This window comes from Cnephaeus nilssonii (genome assembly GCF_951640355.1).
Source record: "Cnephaeus nilssonii genome assembly, chromosome: 1".
In the NCBI taxonomy this organism is placed as follows: domain Eukaryota; kingdom Metazoa; phylum Chordata; class Mammalia; order Chiroptera; family Vespertilionidae; genus Cnephaeus; species Cnephaeus nilssonii.
In genome coordinates this window covers 30,496,589-30,522,815 of record NC_137072.1, presented here as the reverse complement: position 1 = coordinate 30,522,815, position 26,227 = coordinate 30,496,589, and the positions used below count along the sequence as shown (strand labels likewise).

Below are 26,227 nucleotides of genomic sequence, written 5' to 3'. Positions count from 1 at the left end.
ATATCTATAAAAGGCTAAGTTGACTCATGCATGCAGGATACATATAAAGCTCTTGCTGGCGCCAATCACACATGTGTGTTTCCATCTGTCATTGTTGATCATGAATTTGGTTGACACTTCTATTTTAGAGAAAGGACGAATAGCAATATTAAAATATTTCTTCTAAAATTAATTTCCTTTCAATATACACAAATTCATGCACTGGGCCACTAGTACATATATAAAAGCAGAGCTATTTGGGTATGGATGGCAAAGATCCGTACATTTAAAAAAGAAACTATCAATACTACTCATAAAAAGGACAGCAGCTTGAATGAACCTCAAGGGAATTATACTGAGTGAAAACGCCTACCTTTAAAGGTTACAAGCTGTATGGTGACATTTATATAACATTCTCCACATGGCGAAATTATAGAGATGGAGAAAAAGATCAGTGGTTGCCAGGGCTCAGGGACAGGGAGAGAAAGGAAGGTGGCTGTGGCTATAAAAGGGTAACAGGAGAGATCCTGGGAGGGGAACACTTTAGTCTTGGCAATGGTGGTCACAGATCTCATCTATCTACCTATCTATCCTGTGTGTGTTTGACAAAACTGCACAGAACTAAACACACACAAATGAATGCACAGAAAACTGACAAAATTCGAATATGGCTATGATTTGTGTCGGTGTCAATGTCCTCGTTGTGATACTGTACTGGTTTCCAGTAAACCCGGCTCCAGCAGGCATGAACAGGTGGCATGGGCTGCGATCCGCTGCAGGCGACGTGGCCAGCCGCACCGGGGCGACACCGCCGGGGCCACCGGCCAATGAGGTTCGTTCCCCCACCGTAATATCGGATCAGACTGGTGGAGGGAGCGCAGAGCCACTCGCCCGCTAGCCCACGGTCTAGGAATGAAGGGAAACTTGGAAGGTGAAGTCGGAGCGACCGGAGGTCAAGGACTGGAACAGAGGTCAGGTGTGAACGCCCACCGGCCGCGTTTACTGGAAAGACCTTGCTTCCGGATGGCTTTACCCACTCCCTCTGCGTTGGGACCCGAGACCCACTGTGCTTCTGGAGTCACGAGAGGCGAGGAGAGCAGGGGGACGAGAGGCGAGGAGAGCAGGGGGGCAGGGGTCCAGTCCTCCGCAGGGGACTGTCCGGGACGCTGCTCCGCGCGGCTCCGGGACCTGCCGCGGCAGCCCGGGACCCCGCGGCCGCCCGGCTTTTTCCAGAGGAGCGGTGGGGATGCTGAGTCACAGGTCTGTCACGCTCCTCACCTCTCTCCAGCCCTCCGGGGTCTAAAGTAAAAGCGAAAGCGAATGCGACTCGCGGGGCGGCTAGTCCCGAGAGCTGTGCCCGTCGCCTCCTCCCGGACCCTTGGGCACCTGGAGGTGCCGGCGAGGGCAAGGCCATGGCCCGCCAGCCGCTCCGGGACCGCTGGGCCAGCGAACTCCCGGTGCTGCTGCTGCTCCTGCTGCTCCGGCCGCCGCAGACGCCGGGTAGGGAAAGGCGTGCGCCCTTGGGGCAGCGGGAGGAGGCGGGGGCGCCGCCGAGGGACTGCACTGAGCTCCCCACCTTCAGCGGCCGGGAGTCGGTGGGATAGGAAAGGGTGAACGCCTGCCAGGGAGGGGGCGCGGCACCCGCGTGCGGGGAACACGTGGAGGGAGCGGTGGCTAGGATCTGAGCGCCGGTCCCTGCGCCCCGACCCACCCCGAGGGAGGGGGCTGCGAGACGAGGCTTTTAATACAGCTTCTTCCCGATTTCCAAGGCAAAGGGGAAACCCCGGGGCTTGCAATGGGGTATCCGAGTTGGAGTTTTACAGCAATTTCGAGAAACCACGAGCGCGGTTCCCCGAGCCCCAGAAGGAAAGCTGTGCCACTGTTGCAAAGCAGGCAGTCCCCGCCGAGGTCGAGGAAGACGACCCCATCAACACCCTCAGACAAAAGCAAATAACACGCGTGGGCAGTAGTAGGATCGGCTAGGAACTGCGTCCCTGGGGAGAGAAAAGGCGTCGGGCAGATTGCACATCTGGGAACCTGGAAACAACTCCAGATTCTTAAGCAGCTGGGAACTGTGCCGGGTCACAGGATAGTAGGGCAGCATGGAGTAAGCGCTCCCAGGCAAAAGCGAAGAAATGAAATTGTTGGTGATGGTTTGGTGTAGGTCGCATGGATGTAATCTCAGCGGGAAGAACAGAATGAGTGACGGATACATTTTTCTCCTGGGAGGTAGAGGAAATAATAGATAGGTCTGGATTTTTCCACGTTGGCTCTTCTTAATCTTTTTTAGTCTGGGAGCTCTTTGAGGGTCTGATGAAAGCTATGTACTCTCTCCCCAGGGGGAAAAAAAGCATATACTTACAAAACTTGCATATGATTTTGGGGTCATGGACCCACTGAAAGGCATCCATGGACTCCCCAGGGATTAGTAAATCCATAATAGTTTACTTCCGTCTCTCTCTCTCTCTCTCTCTCTCTCTCTCTCTCTCTCTCTCTCTCTCTCGTGTGTGTGTGTGTGTGTGTGTGTGTGTGTGTGTGTGTGTGTTTAAGGCAAGACTCCCAATCATTTACATCCAGTCAGTCAGTCAGACCAGTCTAGCCAGTACTTGATCAGAGCCATCCATCCTGGCTGGGTTGGTGTTAACTCCATAGCTCTGTGGATTCTATGAAGTTTTATTTTTGTAAGACTATGTTTGGACTTTTCCCACATCAGAGAATGTGAGTTATATTGGTAATTTGTTCAGATCCTCCCAACTGGCTAACCAGTGTCCTGCATGATCCCTAAGGAGATGTAGGAGACAGCCAGTGGACTGGGGCAACTCAATTGCACAATGTGAAAGAAAATGCAGCTTTAGTCAGAACCCAGCAAAGATGAGCTGTCAAAGTGCAGAGAGCAAAACTGCCGTCAAGATTTTTAAAGCTCATCAACTACAACATTGCTCTTTAACCTCACAAGGTTCTTGCTGCCATCTGATAACTCCTCATGTTTCTTAGTTTTTTTAAACAGCTTTACTGAGGGATAATTAACAGATAAACTGCATACGTTTAGATTGAACGATTTGATAAATTTAAAGTTAAATGTATACACTCATGAATCAATCACCACGATCAAGAGAATAAACATAATAATCATTACCAGAAGTTTCTTCATGTCCTTCATACTCCTTACCTCCCAAAGGGCTCTGTCACCCAGGCAGACATCATCTGCTTTCTGTTATTTTGTTGTATCTTCTAGAATTTTATATAAATGCAACCATAGTATGTACCCTTTCTTGTCTGGATTCTTTCTTTCATTGTAACTATTCTAAGAATCCATCCACACTGTAACGTGCATCAATAGTTCCTTTCTTTTTATTGCTGAGTACTATTCCATTGCATGGATATCACACAGTTTGTTTATTCATTCACTTGTTAATGGACATTTACTTTGTTTTGGTTTTGGGCTATTGTATAAAGAGCTGCTATGAACATTCACATGTAGGTTCTTGTGTAGACATAGGCATTTTTTTCTCTTTAGTAGAGAAAATGACTAGGAGTGGCTGGATCATATGACACATGATGTTTAATTTGTGAAAGAAACTGACAAACCATTTTTCAAAGTAATTGCACTGTTTTACATTCCCAATAGCAGTATTGCTTTGGTTCGGTTTCTTTTTGTTTTGCTTGTTTATTTGTTTGTTTTTGTATGTAACTATCCAATTGTTCCAGCACCATTTGTTGAAAAGATTATTCTGCTGAATAGATATTATAACTTAAAAAAAAAAAGCAACAAAGCATCAGTCATCCCTTTATGTTTGGATTGATTGTAGTAGACAAAACACCAATATACAAATATCATTTATAGTTCTATATATTAGCAATAAGCAATTGGAAAACGACATTTTTAAAAAAAGTATAATTTGCTATAGCATCAAAAAGTGTGAAATACTTAGGGATATATGTGACAAAAGACTGGAAATGATCACCTGTACACTGAAACCTACAAACTATTGCTGAGAGAAATTTAAAGATCTAACAAATGGAGAAATATACCATGTTCATGGACTGAGCAAATCAATATCATTAAGGTGGCAATTCTCCACAAATCAAAATTCCAGCAGGCTTTATTGTAGAAATTAACAAACTGATTCCAAAATTCACATGAAAATGCAAAAGATGTAGTATAACCAAAAAAATTGAAAAAGAACGGAATTCGAAGAACAACACTTCTGATTTTGAAACTAATTATAAAGTTACAGTAATCAAGACAATGTGGTATCAGTAAGATGGATAAAGAGCTAGTAGAGCAGAGAATACCTAATTTTTTTAAGTAGAAGAGATTCAAATAATTAAATTTGTTACTTGGTAGTATGATCCTGGTTATCTTATATACTAATAATAAAAGCCTATGCAAATTGTCCCCTCAACCGGGAGTTCAACTGGGAGTTCGACCAGGGGACGGGGCCAGCCAGCCAACTGCAGGAAAGGAGGCCCCAGCCAGCGGCTGGCAGCCACTAGGGACCCTACCCATGCATGAATTTCGTGCACTGGGCCTCTAGTAAAGTATAAAGAGCAGCCCATTTCTTATCCCTAGGTGAGAAAATAATACAGTCTCAGATCTGTTCCTGCTAGTTTACAGTGCTACTAGACAGCAAGTTGTCATCTGTCTGTTCTTATTCAAAAGGCCTGATTTGGAGGGAAATTCATCATCTTGGGCAGGTCATTTGTGTAAAGATAAATATCCCTGCTCACTAGTGCTGGTTTGTACAGAGTGTTAGTGCATTGGGGGTGGTTAGTGTATTGGTGGTTAGTGCATATGGGAGAACATATTCACCAATGATTCATCTGATAAGGGGTTAATCCCCCAAATATATAAAGAACTAATACAACTTAACTCCAGGAAGTCACAAACAATCCAAAAATGGGCAAATGACCTGAATAAACGCTTCTCCAAAGAGGACATACTGATGGCAAATAGACATATGAAAAAATAAGCAACATCACTAATCATCAGAGAGATACAAATTAAAATGACAATGAGGTATCACCTCACACCTACCAGAAGTGCTAGTGAGAATGTGGGGAAAAAGGGAACCCTAGTTGGTGGGAATGCAGATTGGTGCAGCCATTGTGGAAAACAGTATGGAGTTTCCTTAAAAAAATTAAAAATGGAACAGCCTTTTGACTCAGCAATCCCACTTCTGGGTATATATCTTAAGAATCCCAAAACACCAATCAGAAAGAATATATGCACCCTTATGTTCATAGTAACATTATTTACAATAGCCAAGATCTGGAAATAGTCCAAGTGCCCACAAGTAAATGAATAGATATAAAAGCTGCATTGCATTTACACAATGGAATACTACATAGAAGGAAATCTTACTCTTTGTGGCAGCATGGATGGACCTGGAAATTATTATGCTAAGCGAATTAAGCCAGTCAGAGAAAGACAAATACCATATGATCTCACTGATATATGGAATCTAATGAACAAATAAACTGACAAACAAAATAGAACCAGAGGCATGGATACATGGAACATACTGACAAATGTCAGTGGGTAGGGGGATGAGGGTGACTGGATAAAGGAAGGTGAAGGAATTAGCTAAGAAACATATATGCACAGCCCATGGACACAGACAATAGTGTGGGGAGGGAATAGGATGGGATGGTGGAGTCAGGGTAGAGGTAGGCAAAGGGGAAGGTGGAATAGGGGACATTTGTAATAGTGTCAACAATGAAAAATTTAAATCAAAAAAATCTAAACCATTTTTCAGAACTATGGGGGGTTTTGCCCAAACCTTGTATTATTTTATTTCAAATCAGTTTTATCTAGTTATTATTGCTTTGTGCTACTACTAATAGCAAAAAAGTGATGAAAACTTAAATGTACAAAAAATATAGGATTTGTTAAAATCAACCTAAATGTTCAACAGTGGAGGACTGCATAAATACAATGGAGTTGCTTTAAAATAGTATGCATCATATGATCATTTTTGCTAGAAGATCTAGAAGTAACTGTATTAACCAGAGAGCTATGAATTGTTTGTGTCTGTGTCTTTGTCTGCCTTTCCTCGCTTTTCTATCATATTTTGAATTGTGCTTAGCCAGTTAGCTCAGTTGGTTAGAGGATGGTGCTAGTATTTTCAATTGTTTTGTAATAAGAAAAGTAAAATAAAACCACAAAATAACACAATCAAGATCTAGAATTTTGGATTTTTTATCATTCATTTTAAATTATAGCTGATCTCCTTGTTTGGCAATGTTTTCATGACTTTACATATTTTGCAAATTGCTCAAAATAAATTATTATAAGGTCACTGCATATAACATGTGTGCATACTATACATACATTTTATAATTCTTTACAATTTGTTTAAGCAATTCATATTGCCCTGGATAGTGTGGCTCAGTTGGTTGGAGCATCTGGTACACCAAAAGGTGGCGGGCTACATTCCTAATTGGGGCACATACCCAGGTTGTTGGTTCAATCCCCAGTCCAGGCACGTACAGGAGGCAACTGATGGATGTTTCTCTCTCTCTTCTCTCTCCCATCTCTCTCTCTCTCAAAAAAAAAAAAAAAAAAACACACAAAACCCAATTATTTATTGTTGGAGCTGTGTGTAGGCTTCAGTTGCCTCTAGATGGTTAGATATTTAGGTTGTTTCAAAATGTTTGATGTTCTAAACACACAGAGTAGGAATAATTGGATGAAAACTAGCTACACAGAGTAAAAAAGGCAAGGGGAAACACCTCAAATTCTAAAAAAAAAAAAAGACAATGTTTCTGGGGATATTCTTTTTCAATCAAATCATCACTTCAACAAACTTGTTTTGGGCTATATTAATTTTGCCAAATGATTTTACCAAATCCTATATAATAAAAGGCTAATATGCAAATTGTCCCCTCAACTGAGAGTTCAACTGGGAGTTCAACCAGGGGGCAGGGCCAGCCACCAACTGCCCACGGCCCCTCCCCTCGGCCAGCCCAGCCCAATCAGCCCCGATCGGAGAGAGCCGGCCAGACCCCACCCATGTACGAATTTGTGCACTGGGCCTCTAGTAGTATATAACTGTTTGAATAAATGTATAAAATCCCCAAGTATATACTCTTGGAATCACTCAGTATTACTCATTACACAGGATTGATGTTATCTGAATACTTTCTATTTGGAAAGACTTAATTTTCTCCTGCACCGTAGGAAGCCATTGAAGGTTTCTGGGCAAAGGAAACATCATTGGAGTTGAGTGGTATAAGAGTGTAAAGAGTGTGGAGAATTAACTGTAGCTTAGAGGGTCTGGAGGCAGGAAGCTAAGTTGGAGGCTTTTGCAATAGTTCCAGTAAGTGGTGATGAAATCCTGAACCAAGACAGTGTCAATAAGGAAGAGAGGAGGGGCAGATTTCCTCCTGAGTTCTATGAGTATAAAATGTATTTCATTCTTTCCCTTTTGTTCGCTCCTTCAACTTTCATTCAACTCATCCAAGACTTGAAAAAGCATTATTTAAGGACTTGAACTATGATGAATTTACCTATCACACAAAAAGTAGATTGGGGAGCTCAGTAAATGAGCCTGAGACAGAAAGAATAGATGAGTTAAGGGCAATGACCTGAGTACAGTTGGTAGTTACAGTGAGTGCCAGAGGAAGTGGGTTGGCTTGGTTGGCATTTCAACTAGAAAAATTATGAAAGAAAATAGATTACTATGAACACAGAGCTCTTTATGTTTTAAATACATCAGTTTCACACTGCATTTCTTTTTTATAAAAATATATTTTATTTATTTTTTACAGAGAGGAGGGGAGAGGGACAGAAAGCTAGAAACATCGATGAGAGAAACATCGATCAGCTGCCTTCTGCACACCCACCACTGGGGATGTGCCTGCAACCAGGGTACATGCCCTTGACTGGAATCGAACCCGGGACCATTCAGTCCGCAGGCTGACGCTCTATCTACTGAGCCAAACCGGTCAGGGCCACACTGCATTTCTTGAGAGCAGAAATTACATGGCATACTTCTTTGTATCCTACAATTGGCATGTTGTGGGCCTTTAAATGGTAGAATAAGAGAAATAAAATATTGGAATGGGTTCTGACTCTCCTTAAAGAACAGGAGGGGCATGCTAACCTGATAACTTTTTAACTCCGAAAATGAGACTAGGCCAGAGCTACTTACTTGTATTAAATTTTGTAAACCAACTTGGTAAAAAAAGCCTGATTCACAAGTTCTGGGAAGTAGAAACAGGTGTGGCCCTATGCACTATTTTAGTGACTTCATTTAAATGATCGTTAAGACTTGCTATATATTTTTTTTAGACAATTTAAGAGTTTTGATATTTCAAGAACCTTACTAGTAAGTTTACTCCTATTTCCATCCCACTCTATATATTCACAAGCCACTAACTAACTTCAGGAAACACCATCGCATGTCAGGTTTAACTCTGTGAGTACCAGAGGACTTTAAAATATATCCACCACCATCAAGGAGCTTACAATATTATTAAAAAGGTGAGACTTGCTTACATTGAATATCCAGGGAACAATGTTATAAAAGAATGAATGTAAAGAGAAATTATCGTTGAAGTATAAAAAGATGTGATTAAAGCCTCAATGAAAGGTTACTGATACAATCAAATGCACTATCTACTATCCTATATAATAAAAGGGTAATATGAAAATTGACCAAATGGTGGAACGGCTGGTCGCTATGATGTGCACTGACCACCAGGGGGCAGATGCTCAATGCAGGAGCTGCCCCCTGGTGGTCAGTGCTCTCACACAGGGGGAGCGCCGCTCAGCCAGAAGCCGAACTCACCGCTGGCAAGCGCAGCAGCAGTGGCAGAAGCCTCCCCCACCTCTGAGGCAGCACTAAGGATGTCTGACTGCCAGCTTAGGACATCCTAGGCTGGCAGTCAGACATCCCCCAAGGGCTCCCGGACTGCAAGAGAGTGCAGGCCGGGCTGAGGGACCCTCCCCCCACTCTGAGTACATGAACTTTGTATACTTATGAGAGTCTAGCTTTGTAAAATAAGTAACTGGCTGATTGGGTTGGATGCAGGATATTGATATTCTTGTGCATTCATATATGAAGTAATCATGCATTTATCTTTCTTTGAGGACTATTCAAAATGGAAAAACCATTGGTAGACTTCTTTTTTCAGCAAAATGACAAAGTAGAGGTTTCTGAAAAACCCTCTTGCTACCAAACACCCAGAAATGATGAATAAAACAGTGAAAACATCTATTAAAATCTCTAGCCAAGCCCTGACTTGTTTGGCTCAGTGGATAGAGTGTTGGCCTATGGACTGAAAGGTCCCAGGTTCGATTCTGGTCAAGGGCATGTACCTTGGTTGTGGGCACATTCCTAGTAGGAGGTGTGCAGGAGGCAGCTAATCGAAGTTCCTCTCTCATTGATATTTCTAATTCTCTATCCCTCTCCCTTCCTTTCTGTAAAAAAAATCAATAAAAAATATATTTTAAAAAATCTCTAGCCAGTAAAATATATAATAACTGCTTAAAACAAAAATAATAAAAATGTGTTGCTGTTGTGGTGTTTATAATATATGTAGAAGCAAAATGTATGACAATAATAGTACAAGGATTGGGGCAAGAAAAATGGAAATATATTGTTTAAGGTTCTTATACTATACTAGAGGCCTGATGCATGAAAATTCATGCACTGCAGGGGAGGGTCCCTCAGCCCAGCCTGCCCCCTCTCACAGTCCGGGAGCCCTCAGGGGTGGGAGGTGACCCAGTGATCAGAGGAAGGCGATTCCCCATCACACCTCTGCTGCTGCCACTGACAGCAGCGCAAGCCTTGGCTGGCCCTGGCTACCTGAACCTTGGGTGGCCCTGGGCGGCTGGGCAGCCGCCATCCAAGGCTTGCCTGTGCCTCAGGCCAGCCCTGGGTGCCTGGAGGCGGGCCCAGCCTTGCTGCGCACCTGCCGCCCCGGTGGGGCTGAGGAGACTCGGTGTCACCATCTTGTGGCTGTGGGTGCAGCCATCTTTGTGGGTGTGGTAGTCAATTAGCATATTCCCTCCTTATTGGCTATGGGTGCCACCATCTTTGAGGGTGGGACAGTCAATTAACATATTTCCTCCTTATTGGCTGTGGGCGCCGCTATCTTTGAGGGCAGGGCAGTCAATTAGCATATTCTCTCCTTATTGGCTATGGACAGCACCATCTTTGAGGACAGGGCAGTCAATTAACATATTCCCTCCTTATTGGTTGTGGGAGCCACCATCTTTGTGACAGCGTGAGGGTCAATTAGCATATTCCCTCTTTATTAGATAGGATATGTGAAGTTGTGTAATGTCACTTGGAGATAAACCATGAAAAGGTAAAGATATATACTATAAACCTTAAAGCAACCACTAAAATAATACAACAAGAAGTTGTAGATAGTTAGCTAAAAGGGAGATGAAATAGAATTATGAAATATACTCAAATAATCCATGACATAATCATCTTCATAGAAAATCCTATGGAATCTACCAAAATACAATTAGACTAAGTGAGTTTAGCAAGGTTGCAGAATACACAATTATTTTACAAAAGCGCATACAATAAAAAATTAAGTACCTAGTAATAAACCAACAAAACTTTTCAGTCCCTTATGTAGACAATGATAAAACTTTTAAAAAGAAACCTAAATAATAAAAGATTTACTTTTCAGATACGAAGACTAAATACCATAAGGATGTCAATTCTCCCAAACTAGCTGTCAGCACTTACTAATTGAATTATGGTATAGAGATAGAAACGAAATCAATGAAATAAAATGTCCTAAAAAGAGACAAAATATGGCAACTTATTTTATGATAGAGCTGGAAAAAATGGACTATTTATAATAAATCTTAATAAGATAATTGGTTATCTTTATTTTAAAAATTAAATTGATTGGGGTGGTAAACACACAATACAATATACAGATGATGCATTTTAGGATTGTATACTTGAGACCTATATAATTTTATTAACTAATGTTACCCCAATAAATTCAATAGAAAATAAAAAGAACTATAAGAGAGTACTATGAACAATTGTACACTAACAAATTGGGTAACCTAGATGAAATGGACAAACTTCTAAATATACAAACTCTACCAAGACTAAATCATGAAGAAATCGAATATCTGAATAGACCTAGCCTTTTCCTCTAGGGACTTCATGTCTCTCATGTTCTCTGGAATCACTGATCTGTGGCTGAATGGAGACTGTCCAGTCACCAATAATATAATATTACCTAAGAGGTCCAAAGATCCAAGGTCAATTCTGGTTCCCTCAGAAGGGAGGAACATTTTATCATAGAGCAGAGTCTAGCATTTTAATGGACCTATCCATTCTGGTCAACTGCCAAATTTCTAGAGCTGAGTTTTATTTTCATTCATCCCACTATATCCCACATCCTCTAGGTAACCAGCTATGTGAACTTACAGGAAAGCATCACAGATGCAGATTTAAGATTTGGGTAGTATGAAGTTAAAACCATGGTACTGCTAAGCTACACACACACACACACACACACACACACACACACACACACACGGGACAGATTGATTTGAGACAACAGAGGGGGAACTAGATCCAATTAAAAAGTATTAGAACAGCACATCAAGAGGAACCTATAAAAGAAACCCTCAATGATGTAATCAATGCCATTAACTAAGAAAGGTATGAACAAGCAGCTATCCCTGAGTCCTACTGACTCATGAGCTCTGAGAGGAGAATCCAGCACTCTGTATTTTAACAAGCCCTGCAGGTGGCTTTGATGCCCACTCATTTTTGAAAACTATTGGGATAGAGGACCAAAGATGAAGATGAAGGTAGTTAGGAGCAGAGTTCATGTAGCAGAGCAAGGGCTCCGATATGGCAATGGTGAATGCACACAGCAAACCAAAGCTACAATCAAATGGCAAATGTAGCCCTGCCCAGTTTTGCTCAGTGGTTACACCGACAGCCTGCCAACTGAAGGGTCACAGGTTCAATTCCCAGTCAATGGCATATTCTTCAATTGCAGGTTCCCCAGTCCCGGCAGGGGCATGAGTGGGAGGCAGCCAACCGATTTGTCTCTCTCATGCTGATGTTTCTCTGTCTCTCTCTGTCTCTCTCTCTCTCTTTCCCTCTTTCTCTCCTCCCACCCCCCCCACCCCCACTCACTCCTCCTTCCCTTCAATTCTTTCTGGAAACCAATGGGGAAAATATCCTAGATTGAGGATTAAAAAAAAACACAAAACCACAAAACACCAAAAATAGAAAGAGTGAAAACACTACTATTGGACCCTGGAAATTAAAAAGGAACTATAAAAGGTGTGAATATTAGACAAGAAAAAAGGAAAAGTTTGCACTATGAAAACCAGTTAGGGAAATTAAAGAAAATTTTCCTGACCGAAGATAATCTTGGCTGAGTTTTCAAAGGTTCTTAGAGTTTCCTTCAAGAGGAATCCTCAAAAAAGGGCCCCACATGCCACCCGAGGATATGTTTTTATTGATTTGAGAGAGAGAGGGAGAGAGAAAGAGAGAAACATCAACCTGTTGCCTCTTATAGGCATCCTGACCAGGATTGACCTGCAACCTAGGTATGTGCCCTGACTGGAACTGAACCCACAAGCTTTTAGTGTATGGGACGACACTCCAACCAAGTGAACCACCCAGCCAGGGCTCAAGTGGTTTTTATTTATATACTAACTTTGCTTATTTTTAAACTTATTTATTATATTATAACCTCAAATGTATAATAAAGTTGCAAGAATAGTACAAAACCCAGATTCACCAACTGCTTATATTTTGCCCCATTTACTCTATAATTTCTCCTTTCTACCCATATGTATTTTATTCTAAACTTTAGAATATAAAGCATTTAAAAGTAATTTGGGGATGGAGAAAACCAAGATGGCAGCATAGGTAAACACCTGTACTTGCTGCCTCCCACAACCACATCAAAATTACAATTAAAATACAGAACAACTATCATCCAGAACCGCGGGAAAGCTGGCTGAGTAGAAGGACTACAACTAGAGAGGTAAAGAAGAAAGCACACTGAGACTGGTAGGAGGTGTGGAGGCACAGAACGGGCTGGTCCAGCACCCGGATGTGCCGCTTTTTTAATCTTTTTTAATTGGGAGGGAGATCGCCTCTACAGAGGCTGCCTGGAGGAGCAAGGAGTCCCAGCCCCACACCAGACTCCCAGCCCAGGGTCCCAGAGCTGGAGAAAGAAGTCACTATGGGCAGTAAGAACTACGGACTGTAAAAATCAGTGCGGATTGGGGCTGAGAGACATGCAGGCTGCTGGAGACCCAGCTGCTCCTCTTAATAGGCCTGCACCACGAACTGAATTTACAAACTCCCACTTCCTCTGAGCTCCAGTGCCGGGCGAGGCTCTGGGGGACCCAGACACATATGGGGAGAAACTGGACTGTCTGGCATTGGAGCAGGAACTCGGGGGCAGCTTTCTTCCAGATGGAGGTACTCACAGAGGTCATTGTTCCCATGCTGGAACCTCCCCAGTGCAGGGCTGACTGGCAGCCATTTCTGTTTGCTCCACCCTGATGATTCCCTGAGACCCCGCCCTACCCAATTTACAATCCCACCCAAGCTATGCAAATCGGATTTTGCTTATGAATGGTCCGTCCTTTCTCAGGCTAAAAACCTGTCAAACAAGCTGCAGCTGAGTCAGTGAGCCCCAAACCAGTCAATGAAAGACCCAAAAAATAGCACCAGAACCAGCCTGCCTTGCTTCACAGCTGGGCCTCGTCTGGGCACTTCCAAACCTGATACAAAGAGGAGGAATCTGCTGATCTCTCTGTAGCTCCTGCTGGATGGCCCCGGGCAGTGGCTGACTTTGCATCTCCATGGAGATCCAAGAGCCAGTGTACCCAGTGGTCAGTGTGAGACCATACCAGATTACAACTCTTCACATCCATAAGCAACACACTCAAGGGGCAGACTCAGTGAGCACAAAATCCCCACTGAAGCAAGTCCTGCTCCATAAGGGTGTCTCCTGCACAGCAACTTTCCCATTGTAATTGCAGCTGGTCCTCACAGCCAATTGGCCTGGAGGTCAATTCCTCCCAGTGACAACAACAGCAACTACAACAAAACTGTGCACACAGCCCAAAAAAGGGTACACCAAGAGTATACACCTCAGGTGATTTGGGAGGCTGAGCCACTGGGCCCTATAGGACACCTACTACACAAGGCCACTCTATCAACTCAAGGAGACTTATCAGCTACCCAATACATAGAAACAAACACAGGGAAGCAGCCAAAATGCAGAGACAAATAAACATGTCACAAATATAAGAAATGGAAGAAAGCAAACTACTGGATAGAGTTAAAAACCACAGTTATAAGGTTACTCAAGAATCTTTTAGAAACCTCCAAGGAACTTAGTGAGACTTTTAAGGATCTTAGTGAGAATGCCAAAAAAAAAAAAAAAAAAAAAAAAAAGGAAAATACCAGTTAGAAATTAAGCATACACTGACTAAAATAAAGAATAATATACAGGGATTCAACAGTAGATTAGAGGATCCTGAGAATCAAATCAATGACTTGAAATACAAGGAAGCAAAAAACACCCATCCAGAAAAGCAAAAAGAAAAAAGAACCCAAAAATATGAAGATAGTGTAAGGAGCCTCTGGGACAACTTTAAGTGTACCAACATCTGAAGTATGGGGGTGCCAGAAGAAGAGAGAGAGCAAGATACTGAAAACCTATTTGAAGAAATAATGACTGAAAACTTCCCCTACCTGGTGAAAGAAATAGACTTACAAGTCCAGGAAGCGCAGAGAACCCCAAACAAGAGAAATCCAAAGAGGACCACACCAAGACACATCATAATTAAAACGCCAAGGACAAAAGACAAAGAGAGAATCTTAAAAGCAGCAAGAGAAAAACAGTTAGTTACCTACAAGGGAGTGCCCATACGACTGTCAGCTGATTTCTCAACAGAAACTATGCAGGCCAGAAGGGAGTGGCAAGAAATATTCAAAGTGATGAATAGCAAGAACCTACAACCAAGAATACTCTACCCAGCAAAGCTATCATTTAGAATTGATGGTCAGATAAAGAACTTCACAGACAAGAAAAAGCTAAAGGAATTCATTACCACCAAACCAGTATTATATGAAATGCTGAAGGGTATTCTTTAAGAGGAGGAAGGAGAAGAAAAAGGTAAGGATAAAAAATATGAACAACAAAGTGACAACAAATAAATATCTATCAACAAGTGAATCTAAAAATCAAATGAAAAATCTGATGAACAGAATAAACTGGTGAATGGAATAGAATCAGAGGCATGGAAATGGAACAGCCTGACGATTCTCAGAGGGAAGGGAGTGTGTGTGTGTGTGTTGGGGCGGGGGGGGGCATGCGGGAAGAGATTAGACAAAGATCTTATATGCATGTATGCATTACCTATGGACACAATAGGGTGGCAAGGGCCTGGGGTGGGGTGGGAACCAGGTGGAGGGGAGCTATGGGAGGAAAGAAGAGGAACATCTGTAATAATCTCAACAATAAAGATTAATTTTTTAAAAAAGTAATTTGGAGACATTATGTCTCTTTATGCCTAAATATTTCATTACATATTTATTGATTTCAGAGAGGAAGGGAGAAAGAGAGATAGAAACATCAATGATAAGAGAGACTCATGATCAGTTGCCTCCTGCACACCCGCTACTGGGGATTGAGCCCGCAACTCGGGCATGTGCCTTGACTGGAAATCGAACTGTGACCTCCTGGTTCATGGGTCAATGCTTAACCACCGAGCCACACAGGCTAAGCAAGACAACTATTTTTAGCATATCCATCAATTTAGGTTCATCAGATTTGGGGAAGAATACCACAGATGTGATGCTGTGTCTTTCTGAGTGAATTGCATCAGGAGGCATATGATACTGATTTGTCCCAATATTACTAATGTGAATTTCAATCTACTGTAAGAAGGGCTTTCTCTTCTCTCAAATTTATTAATTTATTAATTTACTTATTTATTGATATTAGTACAAACTTATGGAATTTTATTTTGTTCCATAATCTGTTACTATTTTATTTTAATACTCCAATTGCCCCAGATTTGGCTCACACGAGCTGGTTCAACCTGGCTACTGCATCCTTTGACATGTTCCTATCATTCTTTGAGCACTTCCTTACTTCCTGGAACAATATATTCCACACTCGTGCTTTCCCTGTCCTAACCCTGAAATCAGTCTTTGCTCCAATGACTTTTTGTAGAGACCAAGATCTGGGTACCAAGTGTGTTTTCTGCTAATATGTCATTGCTTCTAGGCACTATCAAAGGACAAAATTAGCACACACATACGCAGGTACATACTTGCATGTATACACTCACACAGACACACAAGGGTACACAAACTCATGTACACATATGTGTACACATACACACTAATTACATACTAATATCTCCAACCTCAATTCTAGTTCAACACCATAGGGTACATTCTACTCATCCTCTTCCCCTTTCCACAGTTTTAATTTCTTCCTCCAAAACCTGGATTGAGTTCGTTTCACTCATGGACGATGACTAGTTCCTACAAATTTTTCAAGAAGAAAAGGAGAGATGACAGTGACTTTATACCTTTGCCCCCAGATTTAACAGCAGAGATGGGCTTGGGAGGAAAGTCTACAGAAGCTGCAAACCATCACTGTTTACTCATTATCTAGCCCAGCTTGCTTTTCCTTTTATTACTATTTTCTTTTAATCCTCACCTGAGGATATGTTTTTCACTGATTCTTTAGAGAGAGTAAGGGAGAAGGAAAGGGAGAGGGAGAGAGAAACATGGATGTGAAAGAGAAGCATGGATGTGGGAGAGAAACATCAATCGTTTGCCTCCCATACACACCCTGACTAGGAATCATATGTGCTCAGACCAGGGACCACACCTGCAAGTTGGGTATGTGCCCTGAGTGGGACTCGAACCTGAGACCCTTCGGTGCATGGGAGGATGCTGTAACCAACAGAGCTACACTGGCCAGGGAGGGAGGGAGGAGGGAGGGAGGGAGAGAGGGAAAGTGAGAGAGAGAGAGAAACACTGATTGATTGGTTGCCTCCCATATGGTCCAGGACTGAACCCACAACCTGGGCATGTGCCTTGACCAGAAATCAAACTGGTGACCTTTCGGTGCATGAGACAACGCTCCACTAACTGATCCACATGAGCCAGGGCATCCCTTCATTTTATTTTTGTGCCATCTCTGTATTGACAGATGCTGAGTAGATCTTCAGGATAAACATAGAGCTGGTCTAATGGCTGGCTGGCATACGATTTGTTCTCATAGCTGAGTTTAGGATCGTGCTAGGATCAGGCAATTCTAGTCTGAAAGACTGATGATTCAGCTACCTCATAGTGCTGTGGACAGCCTAACTCCCAAATGGATGAAGTGAGCCTGGCCACCTATCCAGCTTAAACTGTATACCAGGCCTGGAGGGGGATGGATTCTGGAAAATTTGATCAGCTTCCACAGCTCTGAATGTGAGGATTCTGAATTCTGGAACACAAATCTCCATCCATCCTGGAAAATGTCTCTGATCTCTAGCTGGGTGTTCAGGTGATGTTGATTTCTTTCTGTATGCTTCAAATAAGCCACTCTCATTTGATTTATCCCAATAGAATCTGTGCCTGCTTTCCAGCAACCTGAACCTTCTTTTGGTCAGGCAGGATCAGGGTCAGTTTTGACTAAATAGCAGCTTTCTCCTTCCTTCTCACCTGCTTTCTCTGGATTGGTCTGCCTCGTCTGTGAATCTAACTGCCACTATATTCAGTCTCCCCCTCAGACAACCCTCCTTAGTAGAAAGATTGCTTCACTCAGTTCTCTTGGATGAGTCCTAACCTTCTTGCCTGCTGATGTCCCAGCTGCTCAGCAGAGACTTGTTCAGGGTTCCACACCTGGAACCAAAAAGCCAGCTCCCAGGAAGCTGAAGGAAGCCCACAGATATGTGTTCTTTCCTGCTAACTTGGTAACCTTGGTTTCTGCCGGGTGGGGGGCGCGGCAATACTTTCTCAACACGTCCATACAAGCTCCAGGACAATGGAAAATGCTGCAGAAGAGTTTCCCCGTGTGGGACTTTCCTTCCAACGCAGCCCACTCTAAGCCACCTTCACTGCCTCAGGCAAAGCTTGGCCTCAGAAACTAGTTCTTGCTCATCTCTGCATGTAAGAAAACCTAAAATGTATTGAATTAATAGGAAAAAGCATATAAAAATCATACAGTTGTGTCAGATAGGTAGACTTATGGGGGTGATCACTTTCTAAGTTATCTAAATGTCTAATCACTATGCTATACATCTGATACTAAATTAATAGTGTATGTCAACTATAATTGATTGAAAAATTAATTTTAAAAAAGATCATACAGTGTTTCAAGTGGCTAAAGAAAAATTTTGCTTTTTAACCTTTTCTGCAATAGACTCTTTCTGGCATTGGACAGGACCTCATCTTAAGGATAGGCCAGCAATATTATTTTTGAGCGAACATGGTAGAACAATACATTGGCTGGTCCTCACCTTTTAAAAAAATATGTTTTTTAATTCTTTTTCTTTATTGATTAAGTAAAAAAATATTTTTATTGGTTTTTGAGAGAAAGAGTAAGGGAGATGGAGAGAGAAACATCAATGTGAGAGTAAACCATCGATTGGCTGCCTCCTGCACACCCCCTATTGGGGATCAAGCCTGTGACCCAGGCATGTGCCCAGACCAGGAATCAAACTGGCAACGTTTCAGTGCATGAGACAATGCCCAGCCAATTGAACTATACTGGCCAGGGCTGGTTCTCATCCTATATAATGAAGAGGTAATATGCAAATTGACCATCACTCCAACACACAAGATGGCCGCCCCCATGTGTTCAAAGATGGCTGCCTCCATGTGAACACAAGATGGCCGCCACAAGATGGCCGGCAGGGGAGGGCAGTTGTGGGTGATCAGGCCAGCAGGGGAGGGCAGTTGGGGGGGACCAGGTCTGCAGGGGAGAGCAGTTGGGGGCAATCAGGCCAGCAGGGGAGGGCAGTTAGGGGCAACCAGGCCTGCAGGGGAGGGCAGTTGGAAGCAACCAGGCTGGCAGGGGAGGGCAGTTAGGGGTGACCAGGCTGGCAAGGGAGGGCAGTTAGGGGTGACCGGGCTAGCAGGGGAGGGCAGTTAGGGAAAATCAGGCCTGCAGAGGAGGGCAGTTAGGGGCAATCGGACCAGCAGGGGAGCAGTTAGGTGTCAATCAGGCTGCAGGGGAGTGGTTAGGGGGTGATCAGGCAGGCAGGCAGGTGAGTGGTTGGGAGCCAGCAGTCCTGGATTGAGAGAGATGGATGTCTGACAGTCGGACATCCTTTGAGGGGTCCCAGATTGGAGAGGGTGCAGTCTTGGCTGAGGGACACCCCTCCCCCCATGCACACCGGGCCTCTAGTCTTTTAATAATTAAAGATCCTTTTGGGGTTTCTTTGTAAAACCCTAATCTACAAAATTGGTGCCAAGGAGGATACTGTTATCAAGGACTTATAAATAGTACTTTCCTGGGATCTACAGCATTTTACTTTAGGTACATGATAAATGTCAATTTCACAGTTTTGCCCAGTGAAAGAAAAAGTTATTTTTTCTTTTTTGCAAGTTTTGTTGTTACATAATATAGAAAAAGAAGTCTGAAGTACTCCTACAACTCATTAAACTCATGAAATGTGCTTAACGTTTATGTTGCATGCTTTTATATAGGAAAGAAATTTTTCCAATGATGCAAAAATATCAACAGGCCATAATTAACAATAACAAAAAGTCAGTAATAAACATGGCGTCCTTAAAATGGAAACAGCCAACATTTCAGTCTTTCATTTTCTTCCTGTGCCAATATCCTTAGATATCAACCTGTGAAACTCCTCATTTCCACAGAACAGAATGAGAGCCACATTGCCAGAATTTTTAGCTTACATTTGGAATCAATGTTTATTTTATTTATTTATTTTTAAATCTTTATTGTTCAGATTATTACAGTTGTTCCTCTTTTTCCCCCCATAGCTCGCCTCCACCCGGTTCCCACCCAACCCCTGCCCCTACCCGCCCCCCCCCCCCCCACTGTCCTCATCCATAGGTGTAAGATTTTTGTCCAGTCTCTTCCCGCACCCCCCACACCCCTTTCCCCATGAGGATTGTCAGTCCACTCCCTTTCTATGCCCCTGATTCTATTATATTCACCAGATTATTCTATTCATCTGATTTTTTATTCACTTGATTTTTAGATTCACTTGTTGATAGATATGTATTTGTTGTTCAGAATTTTTATCTTTACCTTTTTCTTCTTCTTCCTCTTCTTAAAGAATACCTTTCAGCATTTCATATAATACTGGTTTGGCGGTGATTAACTCTTTTAGCTTTTTCTTATCTGTGAAACTCTTTGTCTGACCTCCCATTCTGAATGATAGCTTTGCTGGGTAGAGTAATCTTGGTTGTAGGTTCTTGCTATTCATCACTTTGAATATTTCTTGCCACTCCCGTCTGGCCTGCATAGTTTCTGTTGAGAAATCAGCTGACAATCGTATGGGTGCTCCCATGTAGGTAACTAACTTTTTTTCTCTTGCTGCTTTTAATATTCTCTCTTTGTCTTTTGTCCTTGGCGTTTTAATTATGATGTGTCTTGGTGTGGTCCTCTTTGGATTCCTCTTGTTTGGGGTTCTCTGTGCTTCTTGGCCTTGTAAGTCTATTTCTTTCACCAGGTAGGGGAAGTTTTCAGTCATTATTTCTTCAAATAGGTTTTCAGTATCTTGCTCTTTCTTCTTCTGGCACCCCATAATTCTGATGTTGGTACGCTTGAAGTTGTCCCAGAGGCTCCTTATACTATCTTCATATTTTTGGATTCTTTTTTCTTTTTGCTTTTCTGGTTGGGTGTTTTTTGCTTCTTTGTATTTCAAATCTTTGACTTGATTCTTGCGATCCTCTAGTCTGCTGTTGGATCTCTGTATATTATTGTTTATTTCAGTCAGTGTATGCTTAATTCCTAGTTGGTCCTTTTTCATATCCTCGAGGGTCTCGCTAAATTTATCAGCCTTTTCTAGAAAATTCTTGAAAAACCTTAACAGTGGTTTTGAACTCTATATCCAGTAGTTTGCTTTCCTCCATTTCTTTCATTTATGACCTGTTTCTTTGTCTCTGCATATTGGCTGCTTCCCTGTGTTGATAGAGTGGCTTTGTGTGCTAGGTGTCCTATAGGGCCCAGTGGCTCAGCCTCCCCAGTTACCTGAGGTGGACACTCTTGGTGCACCCCTTTGTGGGCTGTGTGCACAGTCTTGCTGTAGTTAAGCCTTGACTGTTGTTGGTATCACTAGGAGGAATTGATCTCCAGGCCAATTGGCTGTATCAGCTGTGTCTATGATGGGAGAACTTCTGTGCTGGAGACACCCTTATGAGGCAAGACTTGCTTCAGTGGGGCTTTGGTGCTCACTGAGTCTGCCCCCTGAGTGTGTCCCTTATGGATCTGAGGAGTTGTAATCTGGATGGTCCTACTCAGACCCCTGGGTACACTGGCTCTTGGATCTCCAAGGAAGTGCTAATTTAGCCTCTGCCTGAGGCCACCCAGCAGGAGCTATGAGAGATCTGCAGATTCCTCTTCTTTGCTTGGGTTTTGGAGGTGCCCAGATGAGGCCCATCTGTGAAGCAATGCAAGCTACTGTGGGGCCTTGGGCCTTCTTTTGGATGTTCTGGGTCTCTCTGACTCAGCTGCAGTTTGTTAGGTAGGTTTAGATTTCAAAGGACCAGGCCATTCATATGCAAAAGCCTCTGTGCATAGCTTGGGTGGGGCAGAGTCTCAGGGCGGAGCAAACAGCAATGGCTTCCCTTTAGCCCTGCCCTAAGAGGCCCCCAGGTCTCAGTGTCCCTTGGTAATCGCTGCAAACACCTCTGAGAGAAAGCCACCCTCGAGTTCCGCCTGCTGTCAGACAGTCCAGTTTCTCCCCGTATGAGTCTGGGTCCCCAGAGTCTCACCCGGAACTGGAGTTCAGAGTAGTCGGGAGCTTGTGTCTCCCTGAGGATTGAAAAAGACAGCTGCGTACTCAGTTGCCAGCCCTCTCTGTACACGCACGCGCCTTAGTACCTCTGCACTTTACTTCTGCAGCTCCTCTGAGTATCAGTGTGCTTTTCTCTTCCCTTCTAGTTGTAGAATTTCCACTTATCCAGCCTTCCTGTGGTTCTGGATGATGTCCGTTTTGTCTTTTAGTTGTAGTTTTGAAGTGGTTGTGCGAGGCAGCAATTTCAGGTGTTTACCTATGCCACCATCTTGGTTTCTCTCTCTGGAATCAGTGTTTAATTCCAGCTGTCACAAAAGTAGAGTCACCTGGGGATATTCATCTTGCCTCTGGTTTCTCCCAAAAAAGTGAGAAGAATTAGATAAGCTGGTTATACATGTAGAAATTAAATAAATAGAACTCTTATATTAGAAGTTCAAACTTAAGCCTGGTGTTGAGGAAGAAATTTTATCCATTCATTCTTTGAATAAGTATTACTTGAGCACCTATTCTTGCCAGGTACTGTACTAGGCTCAGGGAATACAGTGTTGGGCAAAACAGATGTGACCCCTACCTTTTATTGCTTACAGTGCAGATGGTGAGACATACTAGGTGTACCAGTTAATAATACATGGAGTTACACATATGTTGATATATATGCGATATGATATGTATGCTATTTTGTTGTATTGACAACAAGCTTCAAAACTTCATATGTCAAATTTGCTGAAGGTGTTAACATCATAGATATTTTTACACTTAAAAATGTTAAATTTCATGCCAAAAAAAAATAGCATTTGTGAGAAGTTTTAATTCAGCACTTTATTTTGAAGAAAAGTGCTGCTGAATACCTTGGGAAGCTTATAGTGAACATGCTCCATCTCAAGATACTTGTGAATGCTGGTTTAAACTATTTAAAAGTGATGATTTTGATGTGAAAGACAAAGAATGGCCAGGTCAACTGAAAAAGTTTGAAGACCAACAATTACAAGCATTATTGGATGAAGATGAGTGTCAAACTCAAAAACAACTTGCAGAAAGATTAAACATTGCTCAGCAAACAATTTCCGATCATTTACAAGCAATGAGAAAGACTTTAAAGGAAGGAAAATGGGTGCCACATCAACTGAAGGAAAGACAAATGGAAAACCGAAAAGTCATCAGTAAAATGTTGCTTCAACAGCACAAAAGAAAGTCTTTTTTGCATCGAATTGTGACTGGTGATGAAAAGTGGATTTATTTTGAGAATCCCAAATGCACAAAATCATGGGTTGATCCAGGTCAACCATCAGCATCGACTGCAAGGCCAAATCGCTTCGGAAAGAAGACAATGCTCTGCATTTGGTGGGATCAGGAAGGTGTGTTGTCTTATGAGCTTCTGAAACCAGGTGAAACCGTTAATACTGATCGCTACCAACAACAAATAATCAATTTGAACCATGCTTTGATTGTGAAATGACCAGAATGTGCCAGAAGACATGGCAAAGTAATTTTGCTTCATGATGATGCACCATCACACACTTCAAAACCAGTTAAAGACATGTTAAAAGATCTTGCCTGGGAAGTATTAACCCACCCGCTGTATTCACCAGACCTTGCTCCTTCAGTTTACCACTTGTTCTGATCGATGGCACACACACAATCTGAGCAGCACTTCAAAACATATGAAGAAGTGGATAATTGGGTCTCTGAATGGTTTGCCTCAAAACAAGAAAAGTTCTATTGGGACGGTATCCACAAATTACCTGAAAGATGGGGAAATGTGTAGCTAGCGATGGACATTACTTTGAATAAAGCACTTTTGATGTTTCTCTTGAAATTATCGTGTTTTCTTTTATTACAAAATCCGCCATTATTAACCGGTACACCTAGTACATTCATTACATCACCTCAACATCTTAAATACAACTGTGAAAACAACTATACAGGGAAAGAACAGAAAACTCCAGGGCCTGACTGTGGGGTGAGGGAAGACTTTCCTGAGGAAGGATGACAGATGGCCAGCCAAGAGGGCGGCGAGGGGAGGGAGGGAAGGCCTGGTAAGTGGCATTTGGGGACCACAGGCCTCTGTGGCCAGGGGAAAGAGTAGCTAGAGAGGCAAGCAGGGCCAATTCTGGATGATCCTTGAAGACTTAAGGATTTTAGTTTTTATTTTAAGAGCAGCAGAGTATCAGGAAAGAGTGAAGCCATCAAATATGCATTTGTAAAGATGATGCTGGCTGCCTGGAGGCTATTGCTATTTGTTTAGGCAAGAGAACTCAAAGGCTTGGTATGGATGAGGCAGAAGAGAAACAGAGAGATGGATACCTTTGAGAGAGATTGAGGCTGGGGAGGATGGGAAGTGAGAGTGAGGCAAAGGAGGTTTTCTCTGCTAACTCCTCCATGTCTAGCTATGCTGAAAGTCTGGCACCTAAGGCAAGGCTTCTGGAAGATTTCTGAACAAGCTGAAATTTGTTCATCTCTCCCTCTTATCTGTACTTTTGCAGGTACCACATGCGCTACTCCAACATCAATTGAACATGCAAACATCCAAGTCAAGAGTTATAATGAGAACTCCAGGGAGCGTTATATTTGTAACTCTGGTTTCAAGCGTAAAGCTGGTACGTCCAGCCTAACTAAGTGCCTGCGTAACGAGGACACAAATATTACCCAGTGGACAATTCCCACTCTCATATGCATCAGTAAGTACCCGCCCCTGCACCATCCCTCCCTGCCACTCTTGCCAAGGACCCATAGACGGCAATGCTGCAGTATAGGTAATGGAATAGCCCATCTGAGCAGCCAAGAGATCTGTATTGAGGTCTGAGGCTAAATAAGCCAATAGACCTCTACACAACACCTTCAGAGGTGGGAATACATGTGCTTTGGAGCAGAGAGGGTGTCACACAATTCTGGCTTCAAATCTTGGCTCTGCCACTTACCTAAACCTATGAGACTTTGAGAAAGGGCCTTCATATCTCGGAACTCTAGGTTTCTCATATAGAAAATGGACCTGATGTCAACATTGTGGCTTGTTTGTAGAAGGATTCAGTGAAACCTGGTAAATATTAACTATTATTACCATCGATGCTTTAAGATTATGGTAGCAAGAATTTGGCTACAGACAAGGATCTGTGCTCAAGGGTAGTTACTTCCCTGAGGGCTTTTCCAACTTCTCCCTAGGAGAAGGCCTGCAGGGAAATTATTGTCATTCTTCAATGGTATCCATCCCAGGAGACTGCGGAGACACATGGGCACAGATTCCCTAATTCGGTTACCCAAGTCTGGTGTCCAGTCAGTGGTCCAGAGCAAGTGTGAGGGAAAGTCGCCAGAATCAATTTTTGTAAACCACCTACAACTGGATAACCATGCCAGAAGGAGCCAATTAATCTTGTGGTGGAAGCCAATTGTGCCATTTCCAGAAATTCTAATCCACTTACTCTAGGAAAAACATTAAGCCACCGTCTTCTGATTTAACATTTATTGCTTACTTGGTGCATGTCCAGCAGTGAGTGAGATACTTTCTCATAAAACATGTGAAAACTGCCAACTTCTCTATGGGGGAAGCAGAGGGGTAAGGAGATGAGGGGAGGTTTTGTTTGTTTGTTTATCCTCGCCAGGTGATTTTTTGCCATTGATTTTTAGAGGTAGTGGAAGGGAGGCAAAGAGGGCGGTGGGGAAGAGGAGGGCGCACATGGATATGTTGCCTCTCGCAAGGCCCCAACTGGGAATGGGGATCGAACCTGCAACCCAGGTACATGCCCTGGATCAGGAATCAAACCTGCAAATTGAACCCATGACCCTTTGGTGCATGGGTCCACGCTCTAACCACTTACCACCACCAGTCAGGGCAGAGGGGAGGTTGTTCTATAGCAAACTCACTTTATTGTAGGACTCCTTGGAGAGCCAGACGTTCTCATTGAATTTGTAGTGTTTAGACCACTGGTACCCCTCCCCCTCAACCTCTCCCTCTCGTGGCATGACTGTCATGCAGACATCAGAGGCAGAGCGAGGAGGAAGCGTTCTACTTGATGCAGAGGACTGACTGGCCCTTTCCCTGGCCTTTTCAAGGATGCATGTATATATACAGCCTTGGAAGATGGAGACAGCACCTCCCTCTGGAGAAAAGGCAGACATGATCATGCCATTAATAAAAGACTCAGGTTCCCTGAGCTCAGACTTCCTCTGCTGTGTTGCAGACCACTGGATGTATCTGTTCTGGCCCATCCATGTTGCCTCTGTGGGGCTTAGGGATGAGGGAATTGATACAGATTTGCTGATATTCCTGCTGCC

General features: G+C 42.9%; 1 protein-coding gene across 7 annotated transcripts in view; it reads left to right on the top strand.

Annotated features, from left to right (window-relative positions):
• Positions 1 to 862: 862 nt before the first annotated feature.
• IL15RA (interleukin 15 receptor subunit alpha) overlaps positions 863 to 26,227 on the top strand; it is a 44,806-nt gene continuing 19,441 nt past the window's right edge. For 2 of the 7 annotated variants that reach the window (XM_079774233.1, XM_079774230.1), the window contains exons 1-2: positions 984 to 1,479; positions 24,442 to 24,636. In XM_079774233.1, coding sequence (XP_079630359.1) covers positions 1,392 to 1,479; positions 24,442 to 24,636 — 283 coding nt within the window. In that variant the 5' untranslated portion in view covers positions 984 to 1,391. Of the gene's footprint in view, positions 956 to 983; positions 1,480 to 24,441; positions 24,637 to 26,227 lie in introns of those variants that run through there. The other 5 variants (XM_079774234.1, XM_079774232.1, XM_079774231.1 and 2 more) reach the window with 4 other exon arrangements.